At 44.6% G+C, this 16,132-nt stretch overlaps 1 protein-coding gene across 1 annotated transcript in view; it reads right to left on the bottom strand.

Annotated features, from left to right (window-relative positions):
- Positions 1–208: 208 nt before the first annotated feature.
- The window catches only part of LOC129720604 (prolow-density lipoprotein receptor-related protein 1), a 38,267-nt gene continuing 22,343 nt past the window's right edge, over positions 209–16,132 (bottom strand). Inside the window, exons 10-15 of the mRNA XM_055672092.1 lie at positions 5,017–5,406; positions 2,711–4,950; positions 2,303–2,651; positions 2,064–2,222; positions 1,889–2,009; positions 209–1,824 (exon numbers count right to left, since the gene is read on the bottom strand). Coding sequence (XP_055528067.1) covers positions 1,639–1,824; positions 1,889–2,009; positions 2,064–2,222; positions 2,303–2,651; positions 2,711–4,950; positions 5,017–5,406 — 3,445 coding nt within the window. The 3' untranslated portion in view covers positions 209–1,638. The remainder of the gene's footprint in view (positions 1,825–1,888; positions 2,010–2,063; positions 2,223–2,302; positions 2,652–2,710; positions 4,951–5,016; positions 5,407–16,132) is intronic.

Here is a 16,132-nt window from a genome sequence, read left to right as displayed (position 1 = left end):
ATGTTGTAAAGATGTTGTAAGGTTAACAAAAGTGAGAAAGTAAGTGCAGAGTAATAGTGCGAAATACTGAATCGATTACAATTGTATTACCGGTCCGATATGAATATGAAATTATCACATGTTTTGCGAAATCCAAATGGTAAGTATGTACCTACTTATCAAAAACTTTTTTTGGAAAGTTTCTTTCAAAACCAGCACAAACATGGGCTTAGAAAAAATTACAGTCTTTATGTTAAAAACACCTTACTGCTGTCGAACCGAATCGTCTTGCCTTCTGCTTGATTATTCCAGTGTGAATCTAAAAAGCTATTTATACTCGATAATGTTTCGCAGTTTGCTAATTCTCAGTATTTTACAGTGTGTTTGCGTTCGAGTTGCGCGATTCAACCTAGCGCAATGCGACAATCTAAACAATTAAACTAGTGGAGGCGAGAGCTGCTTCAACATCCTTTATGGCATATATAATGAGCATATTACATTTTTCTCCTCTTCTTCGGCTTACCGCGCTAAATCATATTTAATGACGAAATCATCCTGTCACATGCCTTGTGTCTGTATCTTGAACAGATTCGTTTGTTTAGGATTCGATATTTTTTTTCGCTTATTTTCATGTTTCGTCGAAGAATCATCACAATTAATTTCACGTATTTTTTCTTTTGTGTTTGTCGTGTGTAATTCACAAGATGGGCATAGTTTTTCTTCGATAGGGGGCTGCCTCGATCATATCGCTTTTTAGTTGATTTGCTATTTATTATCAAAAATTGGATGGATACTTTTCGCATCATGGTTAGTGTTACTGATTGATTTAAAAAAATGTTCTACTTATTTTGACTACTATTTATATATACGATGAATAGATTGATTGTGATTTTCAATGCTTTTGGCTATGAACGGATGAAATCGGGACTCTAGAATGAATTTATTTACTTTTGTTCTGAGTTCAGTGTACCGATAGCAATAACCTACGATTTATTCGTTAGAAAATATAGCTCGTTATTTATTACCTAACATAATAAAGCTATTAAAGCTCAAAAGTGCGTCGCTCTTGACAACGTAAACGTACAGTTTATTTTTTCTTGTGTCTTAGCTTACTATATAATATAATTGTTCTTGCTTATAAAGTATAGTTTTAACTGTTGTACGGCACCAAGTTACCTTTGACTTTACACTACAATTGAGTTAAACATTAACGCCAAAAAACAGGGCCACCTTCGATTGCAGCGCATTTAATTTTTCAACACTCGATTAAAAGCTACCCATCTATTCACAGATAAAACACAGACGAAATGCTTGCACTTAGCTACCGTTTTTCCACTAGTAATTACCACCAGCATGGTGCCCATAAAAAGTAATGATTCGAGAGATCTTTCACTTAAAACTAATCAAATAGTATAAAACATGAGTATATTATAACCTGGTATGTGATTATCTACAGCTTCAATGTACGTGTGTGTATGTGTTTGCATTCCATTGCGCATTATTACAATAGTCTAACAACGAAAGGAGCATATCTAATTGATAGTATCTATGTACCTACCAAAGGCCAACCGAAACGGTTGGCGCGAACCTTTCCAGAGGCGTCGTCGGGGTTCCAAGTCGCCTCTAGAATCGCACCAGCTACTATTTTTTCAGCCGGCATCATAACAAATCCTGGGCGTTTGTATCGTCCAGGGTGTGCTGCAGCAAACCCTTCTTCTCCTCTGGTGCCGAGCTGGATGCGTTCAGCAACGGGTGGCTGCTGTTACCCGGCATCGACGATGAATCGGTGTGCACATTAATTCCACCCGCGTACATCGAGTCGTAAACCGGATTGGCAAAGTGAGCCTGAAGAAGGAATGGATTGTAAAAACATGTCTGAGATGGTGCTAATTCATCATCTGTTCCATACCTTATCATCCTCATGCACAAACGATGGCACCTCCTCTACATCACCCAAATACATTGGGTTGGTGATTTCCACATTCTCCGTTAGCCGAGCGTGGGAGAATGGCTGTCCTCCCCTTCGTTTCCTGAGAAATGCCGATATTAGTTAACTCATTTCAATTTTTTCTTCAAAACCTTACCTCAATCCGTAGAAAACCCCTCCGATGCCGGCGACAGCCAGCAGTATAATGAAAAGAACGATTGCCAAAATCGACAGCGTGTAACCGGCTTGATCGCGACTCTCCAGTTCTGCAATTGAAATCTGCTTAAGACAGATACTCAATGTACCATCTTCGCACCTGAATTTCAAAATCGAAAAAAAGAAAATGTTTCATGAAAATTTCGAGTCACTTTTTAGTCGACGATAAAACCAACTTACATGCACTCATTGATAGAACTACCGGCCACGCACGTTCCGCACTCCTCGATGCAGTTCGGTGGCCGCTCGCACTGGTCGCCGTTCCATTCGCCAACACAAACGCAGGACGGCACGTAAGTGACGTTCGATATCGAGTAGATGTCCAGCTGGCAGATGCCGCTATTCTTGCAATAGTTGATGCACGGATTATTATAGCTGACGTACAGCTCGCAGTGCTTGCCAGCATATTGATTGGTACAGTTACAAATGGGCTTCCCGCGAACCTCTAAGCAGTGGCCCGTGTTGCTGCAGACAAAATCGTTACAGGAACTAGGTAGCGGGCTAGGCGAAGGCCGCTGTGGAAAACAATCTAAAAATACAAAGGATCGTCAAGCTTTTACAAAAAAGATATTCAAATTCTAAACCTACAGCTGGGGGGATTTTCGTTGCCATCACACAGGTCGGTCTCACAGTACTTCCCCTCGTAACCCTGCCGGCAGCTACAGTACGGATTCGTTCCCGAAATACAGACGCCCCCATTCCGGCACAGCTCCTTACAGCTACGGATTTCGCATCGCTCTCCAGTGATGCCCTCCGGACAGTTACACTTCGGAGCACCTCTTTCGATTGTGCATTCCACTTCGTTCTCGCAGTAGTTCATGCAGGTATCGATCTCACAGCTTCTGCCACTGAACCCATCCGGGCACTCGCACTGGCTCTTATCGGTTGCCGTCTTTCGGCAGACTCCACCGTTTTCGCATTTAAGATTCGAGCAGTGCTGGCACTGTTTACCCTCGTAATCCTTCGGGCAGCTGCAGGACATGGCACCGTCGTTTGCAATCGAACAGTTTCCACCGTTGTGGCAATACTTCAGACACGCTCCGGTCGATAGTTCGCAACGATCACCGGTCCACTGGGGCAGACAGGTGCATTTGCGGACATTGTTCACCGTATAGCAAGCGCCCCGATTCATGCAATACCCGCTGCAGATGTAGTGTTCACAATATTTACCATCGTAAAGCGGAGGACAGCGACATTTCTGCTGGCCATTTTCCACTACGCAAACACCGAAATTGCATGGAAGTTTGCAACTGATCGCGGCTTCATCCTTACATTTGAGCACTTCTCCAACACTGTCTAGCTGGGGATTCATTCGGCTGTCTGGGCATAAACAGCGACGACCGGTGGGGTTTTCCGTGGACAATAGACACACCGTGGTTTCGTCACAAGGGTAAAGAACACACGGATTCGTTGTTTTTCGGTTGTGCTTCAGTGGGTGAATGTAGTTAAGGTCTGATGATCGGTACCCTCTCGAACCTTGGAATACCTCAGTTCCGTTATCACGTCCAAATTTATTCAACTTGAGAATGTTTTGGTTGTACAATATCACGTAGATGCTATCCTCGAAAACGTCCAGCAGTTTCGGCTTGGAATAGTCATGCATTTCGCTGATTACGTGCCGATCCCCACCAGTTAGCAGGAGGCACGTTTCAATCGTACTTTTGCGGTAATCGGCCCAGTACAATCGGTTGGTGGTCTGATCGATGGCTAAACCGGAGGCCCATTCGATGTTTGCCTGGACCAGCTTCTGCTTCTGATAACCATCCATTCCGGAAAGGATGATTGCTTCCATCACGGACCAAACCATCACTCGATTGACGGGATCCACAACGATGTCTATTGGGTGCTTTCCAGTGGCCGTTAACGTGGTGTGATTCGTTCCATTGAATGTCATCACAAAGATATTACTTTGCTTTTTGTTAATCACGTAGATGTGCTCTGTGAGCCAATCGCAGGCGATCGCTAGCGGGATGATACTTTGGCTGCTCAGAATCACAGTTGAGTGCTTTCCGTCTAGAGTTTTAATGCGATCGTACGACGGAGCAGCTCTTCGGTAAGCTGAGTGCGAAGTATCTTCCGTTTCCACTACCTTCACCGTCGTATCCATGTGAACCTTCTGAATACTCTTATCGTGACTGTCGACCCAGAATAGGGTTATGTTCTGTCTGGTTATTGAATAGTCGAACCGATCGATCTTCTTGGAGTTTGTCTGTAGAAAGCCCATAACGGTAGTACCGTAGTACATGCTTCGAAAATCGGACTCGGATGAAACTAGTAGCAAACCGTTCTCTTCCATTGCGACGCAGGTGTCGTTCTTGGCGACACCCTTTTGATAACCTGGAGAACACCGGCAGTTGTAGTGTCCCTTCTTTTCCACGCAGATTTGACTGCACGTTCCGAATCCACAAACCGATCGTCGACAGCCAAGTTCATCCGATTCATCCAAGCAGTTCGGTTTTCCGTCACACCGTAACTCATTCGCTATACACTTGGAATCGCTATTGCACCGGAACGAGTTCGGAGGACACTTGTGACACAGCGTCTGCTTCTCGTCACTATTGTCCCCGCAGTCATCCTTATTGTCGCACACCAGTCCCTTTCGTATACAGTTTCTATTACTACATTTGAAGGCACGTTTGTGGCATCCATGCTCCTGGCAATATTCACTTTTCTCGTCCGACCGATCCAGACAGTCATCAATTCCGTCGCATACCCAGTTCCGGAGGATACATTTACCATTATCGCAGCGGTATTCGTCCTCTTGACATTGGCACTGCTCTTCGTCCGAGCCATCTATACAGTCATTATCGCCATCGCAGAGAAAATTGCTGCAATCATAATCGAAAGTAACGTCAGTAAAGATTTGAAATCTATTTATTAGCAACAATACTCACGAACTGATGCAGATATTATGGCTCTTGCATTTGAACTCGTCCGACTGACAGCTGATATCGCAATCCTCCTCGTCGCTCCGATCGGCACAGTTAAACTCGCCGTCACATTTGCGGATTCCCCGAATACAGTGCCCATCCCGGCAGCGAAACTCCGACTCCGAGCAGTTCCGCATCTGGCAGTTCACCTCGTCCGAATTGTCGCCGCAGTCGTTCTCGTAATCGCATCGCCACCGCCCTGGGATGCACTTGGAATTGTTACACCGGAAGTAGGAAGCTTCGCAAGTGATCGTCTCCGGCGGTTTGCAGTTGTCCTTCTCATCCTCACCATCGGCGCAGTCTTCTTCACCATCGCAGCGCCACGATACCGGAATGCAGCGACCTTTGTTGCATCTGAAAATAGGAAGGCTTTGTACGGTGGAATATTGCACTGTGTACTCTTTAACAAATGGCTGGACACGTGTAACTTGAGACCCTAATGTGGCCATTCACCTCTGTCCAGCAACTCCTATCCCAACCTCCTCGTGGTGCCGACCGGAATACGAGTAACCTTAGCGGAGATCGGGTAACCAACCCCGGTGGAAACTATGTTCGTATGCTGACTGGGAAGGGGGTCGTACGCGGCTGTATCCCCATAGGGGCGGCGTACAACAGCGTCTGACCCGGAGCGGGCGGCTGAATTATGGAATGCTGTATCCCGCCAGCTACACCTAAGATGGCAGCCCCATCAGCAGGATGTAGGTATCGCGACCCTGGTAAGGTAGCATACCGAAACCTTTCATCAACCACGAACAACGAATTTAGAAATACGGAACGGATCAATCGGCAAAGACCTAGCTAAACGATTGGAAATTGGGTACTTGGAACTTCCGATCTCTCAATAAACCGGCGCGGGCTGGCTTGCTTGCTCGAGAACTACAGCGGCAGGGAGTCGAAATTCCAGCGATTCAGGAGGTTCGGTGGCAAAATTCCGGAGTAAGGGAATTCCGTGCATTAGACCCTATTGCACACACTTCCTTCAAGTACCACATCTACTACAGTGGCGGCAAAGCAGCGGAACGGGGCGTCGGTTTCGTAGTGCTGGGAAATCAGAAAACAAGAGTCATCCGGTGGAGGCCCGTAGATGACCGTATATGCGTGTTGAGGATTAAGGGCAAATTCTTCAACTACAGTTTAATCAACACCTACGCACCGACAAACGACAAATCCGATGAAGTCAAAGATGAGTTCTATGACAAGCTTGAGCGAATCTATGACGAGTGCCCAAAACACGACGTAAAAGTCGTCATCGGAGACGCAAACGCACAGGTTGGGAGGGAGGAATTCTTCCGTCCGGTCATTGAAAGGCATAGCCTCCACTCGTCAACCAATGAAAACGGCCTGAGGCTGATAAACTTTGCCGCGGCCAGAGGAATGGCCATATGTAGCTCCTATTTTCCACGTTTGAATATTCGGAAACACACCTGGAGGCATCCAAATGGAGAAGCCTGCTCCCAGATCGATCACGTACTGATTGACGGTCGGCACTTTTCGGATGTTACTGATGTTAGGTTTTTTCGGGGACCAAACATTGACTCTGACCATTATCTCGTCGTTTGTAAGATCCGCGCACGGTTGTCGAACGTGCTGAAATCTCGCACAGAGAGGACGACGTGCCGGTCATGTGTAATGACAAGGACGGCAACCTGCTCACTGATAAACCGACGGTTGCAGCCAGGTGGAAGGAGCATTTTCAGGCGCTATTGAACGGTGAGGAGCCGGATGAGCAGGAACAGGATGACGATTATGAGTGACGAACAAGCTGTGGAGCCACCGACACAGGAGGAGGTGAAAAAGGCGATTAGTGAGCTGAAAAACGGCAAGGCCGCTGGGAAGGACGGTATCCCGGCCGAACTTCTAAAAGCGGGAAGCGAGCGACTGTACTATGCGATCTACCAGATAATACTAAAAATCTGGGCGGACGAACAAATGCCGAACGACTGGATGGAAGGCCTCATATGCCCTATCTATAAGAAGGGCCATCGATTGGATTGTGGCAACTATCGAGGGATAACGTTGGTCAACTCCGCATATAAAGTGCTCTCCCGTATCCTGTTCTTCAGATTGAGACCGCTAACGAAATCCTTTGTTGGCGAATACCAGGCTGGTTTTCGACAAGGGCGTTCCACGACGGATCAAATTTTCACCCTGCGACAGATCTTCGATAAGTTCCGGGAGTACAACTTATCGACTCACCATCTGTTTGTGGACTTCAGGGCGGCATACGACTCAGTGAAAAGAAATGAGCTGTGGCAGATCATGCTGGAACACGGTTTCCCTACGAAACTAATAAAGCTGAGTCGTATGACAATGGAGGGATCCAAATCGTGCGTGCGGATAGCTGGCGAGACATCAGCCGCGTTCGTAACGTTGGATGGACTGAAGCAGGGGGATGCGCTCTCCAACCTACTGTTTAACATCGCTCTTGAGAGTGCAGTACGAAGAGCAAACGTCGAAAGAAACGGTACGATCATCACGAAATCTCACATGCTTCTTGGTTTTGCGGATGACGTCGATATCATCGGTATCAACCGTAAGGCCGTGGAGGAGGCTTTCGTACCTTTTAAGAGAGAAGCAGCGAGATTGGGACTTGTCATTAACTCTGCCAAAACGAAGTACATGGTAGCTGGCAGAGAGCGTGGGAGTCCTCGTGGTGTTGGTGCTGAGGTGGAGATAGATGGGGAACGATTTGAAGTGGTTGACGAATTCGTTTATCTTGGTACGCTTGTGACATGTGACAACGATATGAGCCGTGAAGTGAAACGACGAGTTGCAGCTGCGAACAGGGCCTTCTACGGATTGCGTAACCAGCTAAGGTCCCGTAGTTTGCAAACTCGCACAAAACTAGCGCTGTATAGGACGCTGATACTCCCGGTGGCCCTTTACGGACATGAAGCATGGACGCTGAAGGAAGCTGATCGACGAGTGCTCGGAGTTTTTGAGTGTAAAGTTCTGCGATCGATACTTGGCGGTAAATTGGAAGGTGGGGTGTGGCGCAGACGCATGAATCACGAATTGTACCAGGTATACAAACATGCTGATAAAGTGAAGGTAATACAGCGGGGCAGGCTTCAGTGGGCTGGACACGTAGCCTGGATGCCTGACGAGAGAGCCGCCAAAACTATCTTCAGTAGAGAACCAGGAAGAGGCCGTCGACTCCGTGGTAGGCCTCGCACGCGGTGGATGTGCGCGGTGGAAGAAGATGCACGATCTGCTGGTGTACGGGGAGACTGGAGAACGGCTGCCCAAGACAGAAGAAGCTGGACATCTCTAATTCGTTCGGCCCTAGACCGGTGAACGGTCCGTTAGTCAAAAAAGTAAAGTAAGTACTCTTTTACGTTCCAGGTTTTCCAAGAATAAGATTCGTGAGATCTCCGGATACGACACATTGTCGTGTATTGGGAATATCATTGTCTCCTAATTGGTCTCGAGGTACGATACTGGCCTAACAAGCCAGGCGTCGTATGTTCGAGGTCTGGCTCGGGACAGACTGTTGGTGTCAGAAGAATTCGCAATTGCCCTGTACACTTAACAGTTGGCTGCGAAATCTGTGTATAATAAACAGAAGGTCGAGTTCCGATACGGAATGTAGCACCACTTTGCTTTTACCTAACGGTACGGCTTGTGACGTTACGATATTTGCTCACTAACACTAGTACGTAAGCAAGCTTGTAAGCTTCAGTTGTTAAAAAAAAAACTTTTTTTCCGTTTCTGTCTCTTGAATCAAGTAGTTATTTTACTGTGCTGATCCGACATTACAAAATGGCGACGAAGATCGAGTGAAAAAAACGAGTGAACAAGGCATCTTCTGGATTTTCGTTTCGCAAATACATACCGGAGGAGGAGGAGTGGCAGCTGTTTCGGGAACAACTTGAGGAGTTTTTCAAGTCGGCAGAGGTCCCGGCCGAGAGTAAAGTACCGGTGCTAGTGAATTGTTTCGAACCAAGGCCATACAAGCTACTGCGTAATCTGAGCACGCCGCATTTGCCATCAACGAAATCGTACGAGGGCTTGTGCAAGCTTTTTTCAGTGCAGCAAGACGCAAAATTGAACCGGAAACAGTAAAATCTTGGATGACGAAAGGCAGGCGTTTATCGGCCTATTGCAGTTTTGGTGTCAAACTGGAACATAACCTCACAAACAAGTTCATTTGTGGGCTCCGAGGCAGGCAAGATGAGAAAATAACGTTGGAGAAGGCGATGACGTTAGCGCTCAAGTATTAAGAGGACGACAATAATCCACCAGAAAAAGGCTTGAACCAGATTCGCAAAAACAAACAACAGGCAACGTCAATGAGAGGGGATTTCGACGACGTAAAGTTCACGCGAGCGGGAAAAAAAGTCACATCAAACCGTGATGTCATTTTCGCAACACTGTCTGCAGAAACTATCGGAAGAAAGGTGATTTGGAAGTGATCTGTCGAGTGGAAGCAAAGCACTTCGTAGAGGAGGCGTCCCCATTTTCCCAGCCGGAAGACGACAACATTCCGGACGACGTCGAGTTGGAGCACAACTTTTTGAGTAAGAACAATCTTTTTACCATTTTTAAACTCATAGCCGGGAAAGTGATAGCGCAGCGATCAAAACGTTAGTCATGTTGGGTAAGGAAGTAACTCCAATGGAAATCGACTTTGGGGCTGCGATTTCGGCCATATTAGAGGAGTTTTGTAAGAGAACATTCACCTAGTTGGAAACTAACAGACACAAAACTAAAACTAGGGTTATTCAGGTGAGCATTCAAAAGTGCAGTGTTGTATCGAGCTGGAATTATCATTCAATTGTGTAATGAAGCGTGTGAGATTTGCGGTAGTTTCAAAAGGTGGTCCTTTGCTGAGTCGTAAGACTTATCCGATATTTTGTCAACCAGAACTCTCTTTCCACTTACATAGTTTTGAGAAGGCTATAGAAGAGGAGTTGAAGGAAGAGTAAGAAAAATCTAGAGAAACATTTCGAAAGGTCCTATCTGCATTGATCGATGTTGATCGATCACTTTCATTTAATCACCACAACTTATTCAACACCTTCTATGACACGTTATTTGCACAAGTTGATAGCAGAGGGATCACTCTAGCCTTCTGAACAAAAACCAAGCTTGGGAGAGTTACTAAAGCAGAACCATTACCAAAATGATAAGACGCTCCGGAAAACCGATGAAAGCAGATAGGACCTTTTAAAATGTTTATCTAGAAATGCGTTGTGTTCTCATAACAGGGTCTATTTAATGAATAGGCTACTGTTCGGTATTAAGCCGACCTCTGGCATTTAACGAAGAAAATTGAAAAACTTTATGCCAATAAACCACTCGTTATCAACTTTCAGTGCACACTGGGCCAGGAATGGAATCTAGCGGAACGAAATTATTAGCGCTCTCAGGATTTGACCAATCGATTTCCGAACTCCTACAAAGTTTCTTGGCATAGTTAGGGCTTCATTTTGGACGTTTGAATTAGTTCGGAACTAAACCGCGAAGGTGGCGTTGCGATACCAACTTCTTTCCCTTACACACTAGAGCTTTGCGGTTTTCGACAAAGTTGTGGATCTCTAAATTTTATGAAACTTTACAGAATACACAAAATTTCTAACTCTAATTTTTTAGAGATCTACGAGTTTTTATAAAATTTGTCAGAATTTCACGTTTTATTGTGATCATTTTATGAGTTCACTCGAATTAATTTCTTACAAATTTTTTCTCGACAGGAATTCAATAATTACGTCGTTTTCTTTCGAGTACAGAAGCAAATTTGAAAAAAATACATTATTTCGTGAATTAGATATCTCATATGTAAGCAAGTATTAGCAAACCATGATTTTTTTCTAAAAAATTTCGGCCAAAAATATTAATTTTCTGAAATTTTGAAAGATGTGGTTTTTTGTGTTTTTGTGAGATTTCAGTTTAAATATAATCATAGGTATCATGTAAAAATACAATTGCTATATATTCATTGCATGGAATACAGGGTCCAGTACTCTGATACTCTATCCAACCTATTTGCAGTCTTCAGCAAAGTTTCTCAGTGTAATGCTAACTTCAACTTGACGTTCAGTTTAGTTCGCGATTCGCTCGCAGAGATGGCGCTTCGACTTACTTACTTACTTACTTACTTTAAAGGCGACAGACCGATTATCGATCCAATGCCGAATCCAGAATACGTCGCCATGTCCCTCGGTCTTGGGCTGCTATCCTCCAATCGCCCCTAACACCTATTTCGCGTGCATCCTCGTCGACAGTACACATCCAACGAGTGCGGGGATTCCTGCTAAATATAGCCTTCGCTTGACGCTCATCCGGCATTCTCGCTACGTGCCCAGCCCACTGGAGCCTGCCGTGTTATATCAGCTTGACTATATCCGCCGATTTGTATACCTGGTACACTTCATGGTTCATGCGTCTGCACCAAACACCATTTTCTAGTTTGCCGCCAAGGATTGAACGCAAAATTCTACGCTCAAAAACACCAAGAGCTCGCCGGTCCGCCTCCTTTAGCGTCCATGATTCATGGCCGTAGAGGGCCACCGGAAGAATCAGTGTTTTATAGAGTGCAAGTTTAGTTCGGATTTGCAGACTGCGGGACCTTAGCTGGTTACGTAATCCGTAAAAGGCCCTGTTTGCGGCTGCTATCCGCCTCTTTATCTCACGGCTAACCTCGTTGTCACATGTCACTAATGTGCCCAGGTAAATAAATTCGTCGACTACTTCAAATGTTTCCCTATCTAGCACCACCGCAGCAAGAACCTCCGACGGACTACCACGCACTCTGCCAGCCACAATGTATTTTGTTTTGGCAGAGTTTATGACAAGCCCTAATCTCGCAGCTTCTCTCCTGAGAGGTCCGAAGGCCTCTTCCACAGCTCTACGGTTGATACCAATGATGTCGATATCGTCCGCAAAACCGAGAAGCATGTGCGACTTCGTAATGATGGTGCCGCTTCTCTGCACACCAGCCCTCCGTATAGCACCTTCCAATGCGATGTTGAACAATAAGTTCGACAGCCCGTCACCCTGCTTCAAACCATCTAACGTCACGAACGAGTCCGATATCTCACCGGCTATCCTGACGCTTGATGTAGAACCTTCAAGGGTGGCACGTATCAGCCTAATCAGCTTTGTTGGGAAGCCATGTTCCATCATAATCTGGCGCTTCGACACCAACTTTTTTTCTTACACGCTAGAGCACTGCAGTTTTCGACAAAGTTTCAAATCAGAAAATTTTATATAACTTCGTGGGAGAAACAAAATTTCTGTCTCTTAAAATTTTTTTGGAAATTTACTGGAGTTTTTGATGTATTTGTTTGAGTTTCACGTTTTTTGTAATAGTTCTGTGATTTGTTGGTGATTTTAATGTTTCGAATCACACAATTATTACAAAAAACGCACTAATAATTTCATTCCGCTAAATCACATTTCTGGCCCAGTGTGCAGTAGTTCGTTGTTGTTGTTCTTTGGTGGTCAAGTAACCATAGGTAAGCAGCATATATGGTGTTTGCCACTGATCCTGAATATCACGGAAGGCTTGTATTCCTCGGGTCCTGACTGATTCGTGTGGGGTCTAGTTGCTGATTCCAAATTGGGGGTCCAAACGTGTTCTTGCCGTTATACTAGGACTAGACTAGGACATGGATGAATTTCAGAGAACATGTAGGGTAGGTCACGGCTCGCCAAGACATCACGAACAGGAACAGCTGGCCGTTTACCCTCGGCCTGATAGGAAGCTATTTATTAAGACCTGGCGTCACGGTGTACAGGGCATGACCAAACACCAAACACCAAACAATGTGTTCTATGTCGTGATAACCTTCACCATTGGACATAAGCCGAGACATCACACAAATGAAATCTTGACCTACATTCAATCCGTTGAACCACGGGTTCGTTGATACTTTGGGGATAACGAAATGTAACCACCTTCCCAGTTCCTCTTTGGTCCAAGAATTTCGCAAACTGATGATCGCATTACGGAACTAACACTAAGGGAATCTGAGAAGATTTTTCGGATAAAGCACTCAGATGTTCCCGTATTTTCCCCAGGAAATACGGAGAGTGCTTAACATCTTTCATCGATCGGAGAGCCTCACTAGAACTGAGATTGTCCGTAAAGATGAATGTCTTTGGGCATTTTTTCGATAATTTCTATGGTATGTTGAATTGCAGTCAATTCTGGAGACGGCTGAATGATTATTGGAGATTGTGATCCCGAAGCCAGAGGACCCATTAAGAAGTAATCCGTCAGTGTAGAACATATGTTCGCAGTTGAACTCAGTTTCCGGTTTCAACTACAGAACATAGCATATTTCGTAAAAACTAAAATGTCGCGGATTATGCCTCAAGCTATCCGATTGAGTCTTGGGAAATGTGGAAGAAGATGGTAACTATTTAAATTTCATTACCTTGAAGGACGTCAAGCGGTACATCAAAATTCCATAAGGTGGACTACCCAGACCGATTCGGGGCTTAAATCAGTAATTGGTCATATTGTAAGGGGTCGTAAAAATATTCTTGAAGGGGACAACAGCTCGGTTTAAGGCAGGATTTTCAACGAGTTAACGCTTGAGGGCGATATTTCGATGAGAGGTTTCAGCGTAGTTGTGCAGTCTTCACTAAAACCTAAGGATCAACAGAAACTTCATGCATCGGGGTCATTTGGGTATGGTTAAAATAAAAGGGTTGGCCAGGGCGTACGTGTGGTGACCTGATCTAGATGAGGCCCTCGAAGAAAATGCTCGCGAGTGCCAATATTGTTCGCAGAAGTAGCCTTTTCCAGTATTATCGATGCTGATTCTATGGCCTGTACGTAAGTAATGGCCTGTAAGGAACGTATGCGGTCAAGACTTCATATGGATTACGCGGGTCCAGTAAATGGTCTTCATATATAGTTGATAATCGTCGATGCACTGATTAAGCTAGAAATGTTTCTAACTACATCTATTACAGCCGATTTTACGATCGAGCGTACAATGGAATGCATTGCCCGATTTGGGTTGGTTGACACTTAAGTTAGTGATAACGGCAAGCAGTTCACCGCGGGTAAGTTTCAATCGTTTTTGGAAGCTAATGATATCAGGCACTGTCTAACTGCTTCTAACTGATGCTGCAGAGAACTTTGTCAAAACTTTAAAAGCTCCTTTAAAAAAGGAATTATTAGAAAAACGGTCGAAAAACCCATATGAAGATTCAATCAATTTTCATGCCGTAGGGCTCCACTTTGTTCCTCTAAAATTTCACCCGTTACTGCCCTGCTAAGTCGAGAGTTGATTACCAACTTTGACAGATTGATCCCACAAGTTAGCGACTCAAACGCTTCTGGGAATGATCCTCAGCGAGCCCAAGCAAAGCAACAAGAGTATCATGGAGGTATCAGATTCAATGGTTTTGACGTTGACTAACGTCTATATCGAAGTTAGGCCCCTGAATTTGAAAATCTAGTAATTCAACCAGGGAAAACCAGAGAAAAGTGGTCAGGTTTTGAGCGCTTATTTTGCAGTCATCTATAATCAGGTTTTCGAGGTTTTGGCATCAATCGATCAGAAATTCTTTTACGGTTAAATTGATGTAACAAAAACAAACTTTTGTTTGAGATACACTATTGAAAAATTGGTAATTAATATCGATTGTCTAAATCATACCGCGCAGCCAACCACTACCTCTCTTCCCAAGCACAGTCGACACTAACGGATACAATCGATCTGACTTTGTTGTTATTGTTGTTTTCACTTTCTGTTTCCGATGTTTATGCTGCTGCTAGCGGAAAAAACCTTGCAAATATGCATTTTTTTTGTTGGTGTTAATATTACGACAGCGGCCGGCGCCCCATAATTCTGATTCCAAAACCGCACCAGTGACATGCGGACGATAGGTGATAGCAGCTGAAAGGAGGAAATACAAAATAGTACCGGTCATCTCGTGCCGGTTTCACCCGTTATGCTGGTGGCTTTAGTAGTAAATGGCTACTGCAAAACACTTAAATGGCTGGAATTCTGGACGGACTAACCAGGAAACTATAATCGGCAACTGGCACCTTTTGGTGCCTCGAAATTTTGGTACAGAAGCGGCTAATTGAATTTTCTGTTTTACCAAATGCTGCTGCTAGCGGAAAAAACCTTGCAAAAATGCATGTTTGTGTTGGTGTTAATATTACGACAGCGGCCGGCGCAGCTTTCAAGAAACATTTGTCTCTACCATTCCATCATCTATGTAGCCCCGCCTTCTTTCTAATTATCTGACGAAGCCTTGGTATAAAACGTATCGTTCGAACATTTCACCCCATCAGTTTCACTACTAAACCGTACCGGATACATACGGACGCTCGGTGTTAGCAGCGAAAAGGAGGAAAAACAAAATAGTACCGGTCAACTCGTGCCGGTTTCACCTGTTATGCTGGTGGCTGTTAGTAATAAATGGCTACTGCAAAATACTAAAATGGCTGGAATTCTGGACGGACTAACCAGTAAACGAGAATAATCGGCAACTGGTACTTTTTGGTGCCTCGAAATTTCATTACAGAAGTTTTGTAAAAGAGGCGTTGCAATTCCCTCTACTATTTGCTTCAATGGAATATTTTTTTTTTTAAGAATACGGTAGTCAACGTCATGCGGTCGTGTCTTGAATACCACCCTCCTACTTTTTAGTATGGGAATTAGTCCTGGCCAGAGTCTACACGGATGCTAAATATGCAGGATGGACAAAAGCAGTGATTGAATAAGTTTTGGGGGGAGTGAAACTATTTAATAATCCTGGAGAAAAGTCAACGGAGAATAAAGTGACACTTAGGTCAGATGGTTGCTGACACTTCTATCAGAAAACCAAAAAACTTGAAGCAGGGTCATCGAGTTTCTAAACCAGTTCTTGATGATAATCCCGTGAATATCATTTTAGGTAGTGAGGCTCCACTTCGACCAAGCATAATACGCCCAATGAGCGATTTGCCTCCGGGCTTATATGGTAAATCCAGCGTACCTGCGAGTGTGAGAGGTAGTCCCTTGAAACGAGTAGTTATTTTACTGTGCTGATCCGACACTACACACATATTGCAGGACACAAGTCTTACGGTTATCTCGACTCTATTACTAGGAATTTCATTAGTATT

The sequence above is a fragment of the Wyeomyia smithii genome, chromosome 2 (genome assembly GCF_029784165.1).
Source record: "Wyeomyia smithii strain HCP4-BCI-WySm-NY-G18 chromosome 2, ASM2978416v1, whole genome shotgun sequence".
NCBI classification, from domain to species: domain Eukaryota; kingdom Metazoa; phylum Arthropoda; class Insecta; order Diptera; family Culicidae; genus Wyeomyia; species Wyeomyia smithii.
Note: the sequence above shows the minus strand (reverse complement) of the source record. Positions and strands in the feature narration are given on the sequence as shown.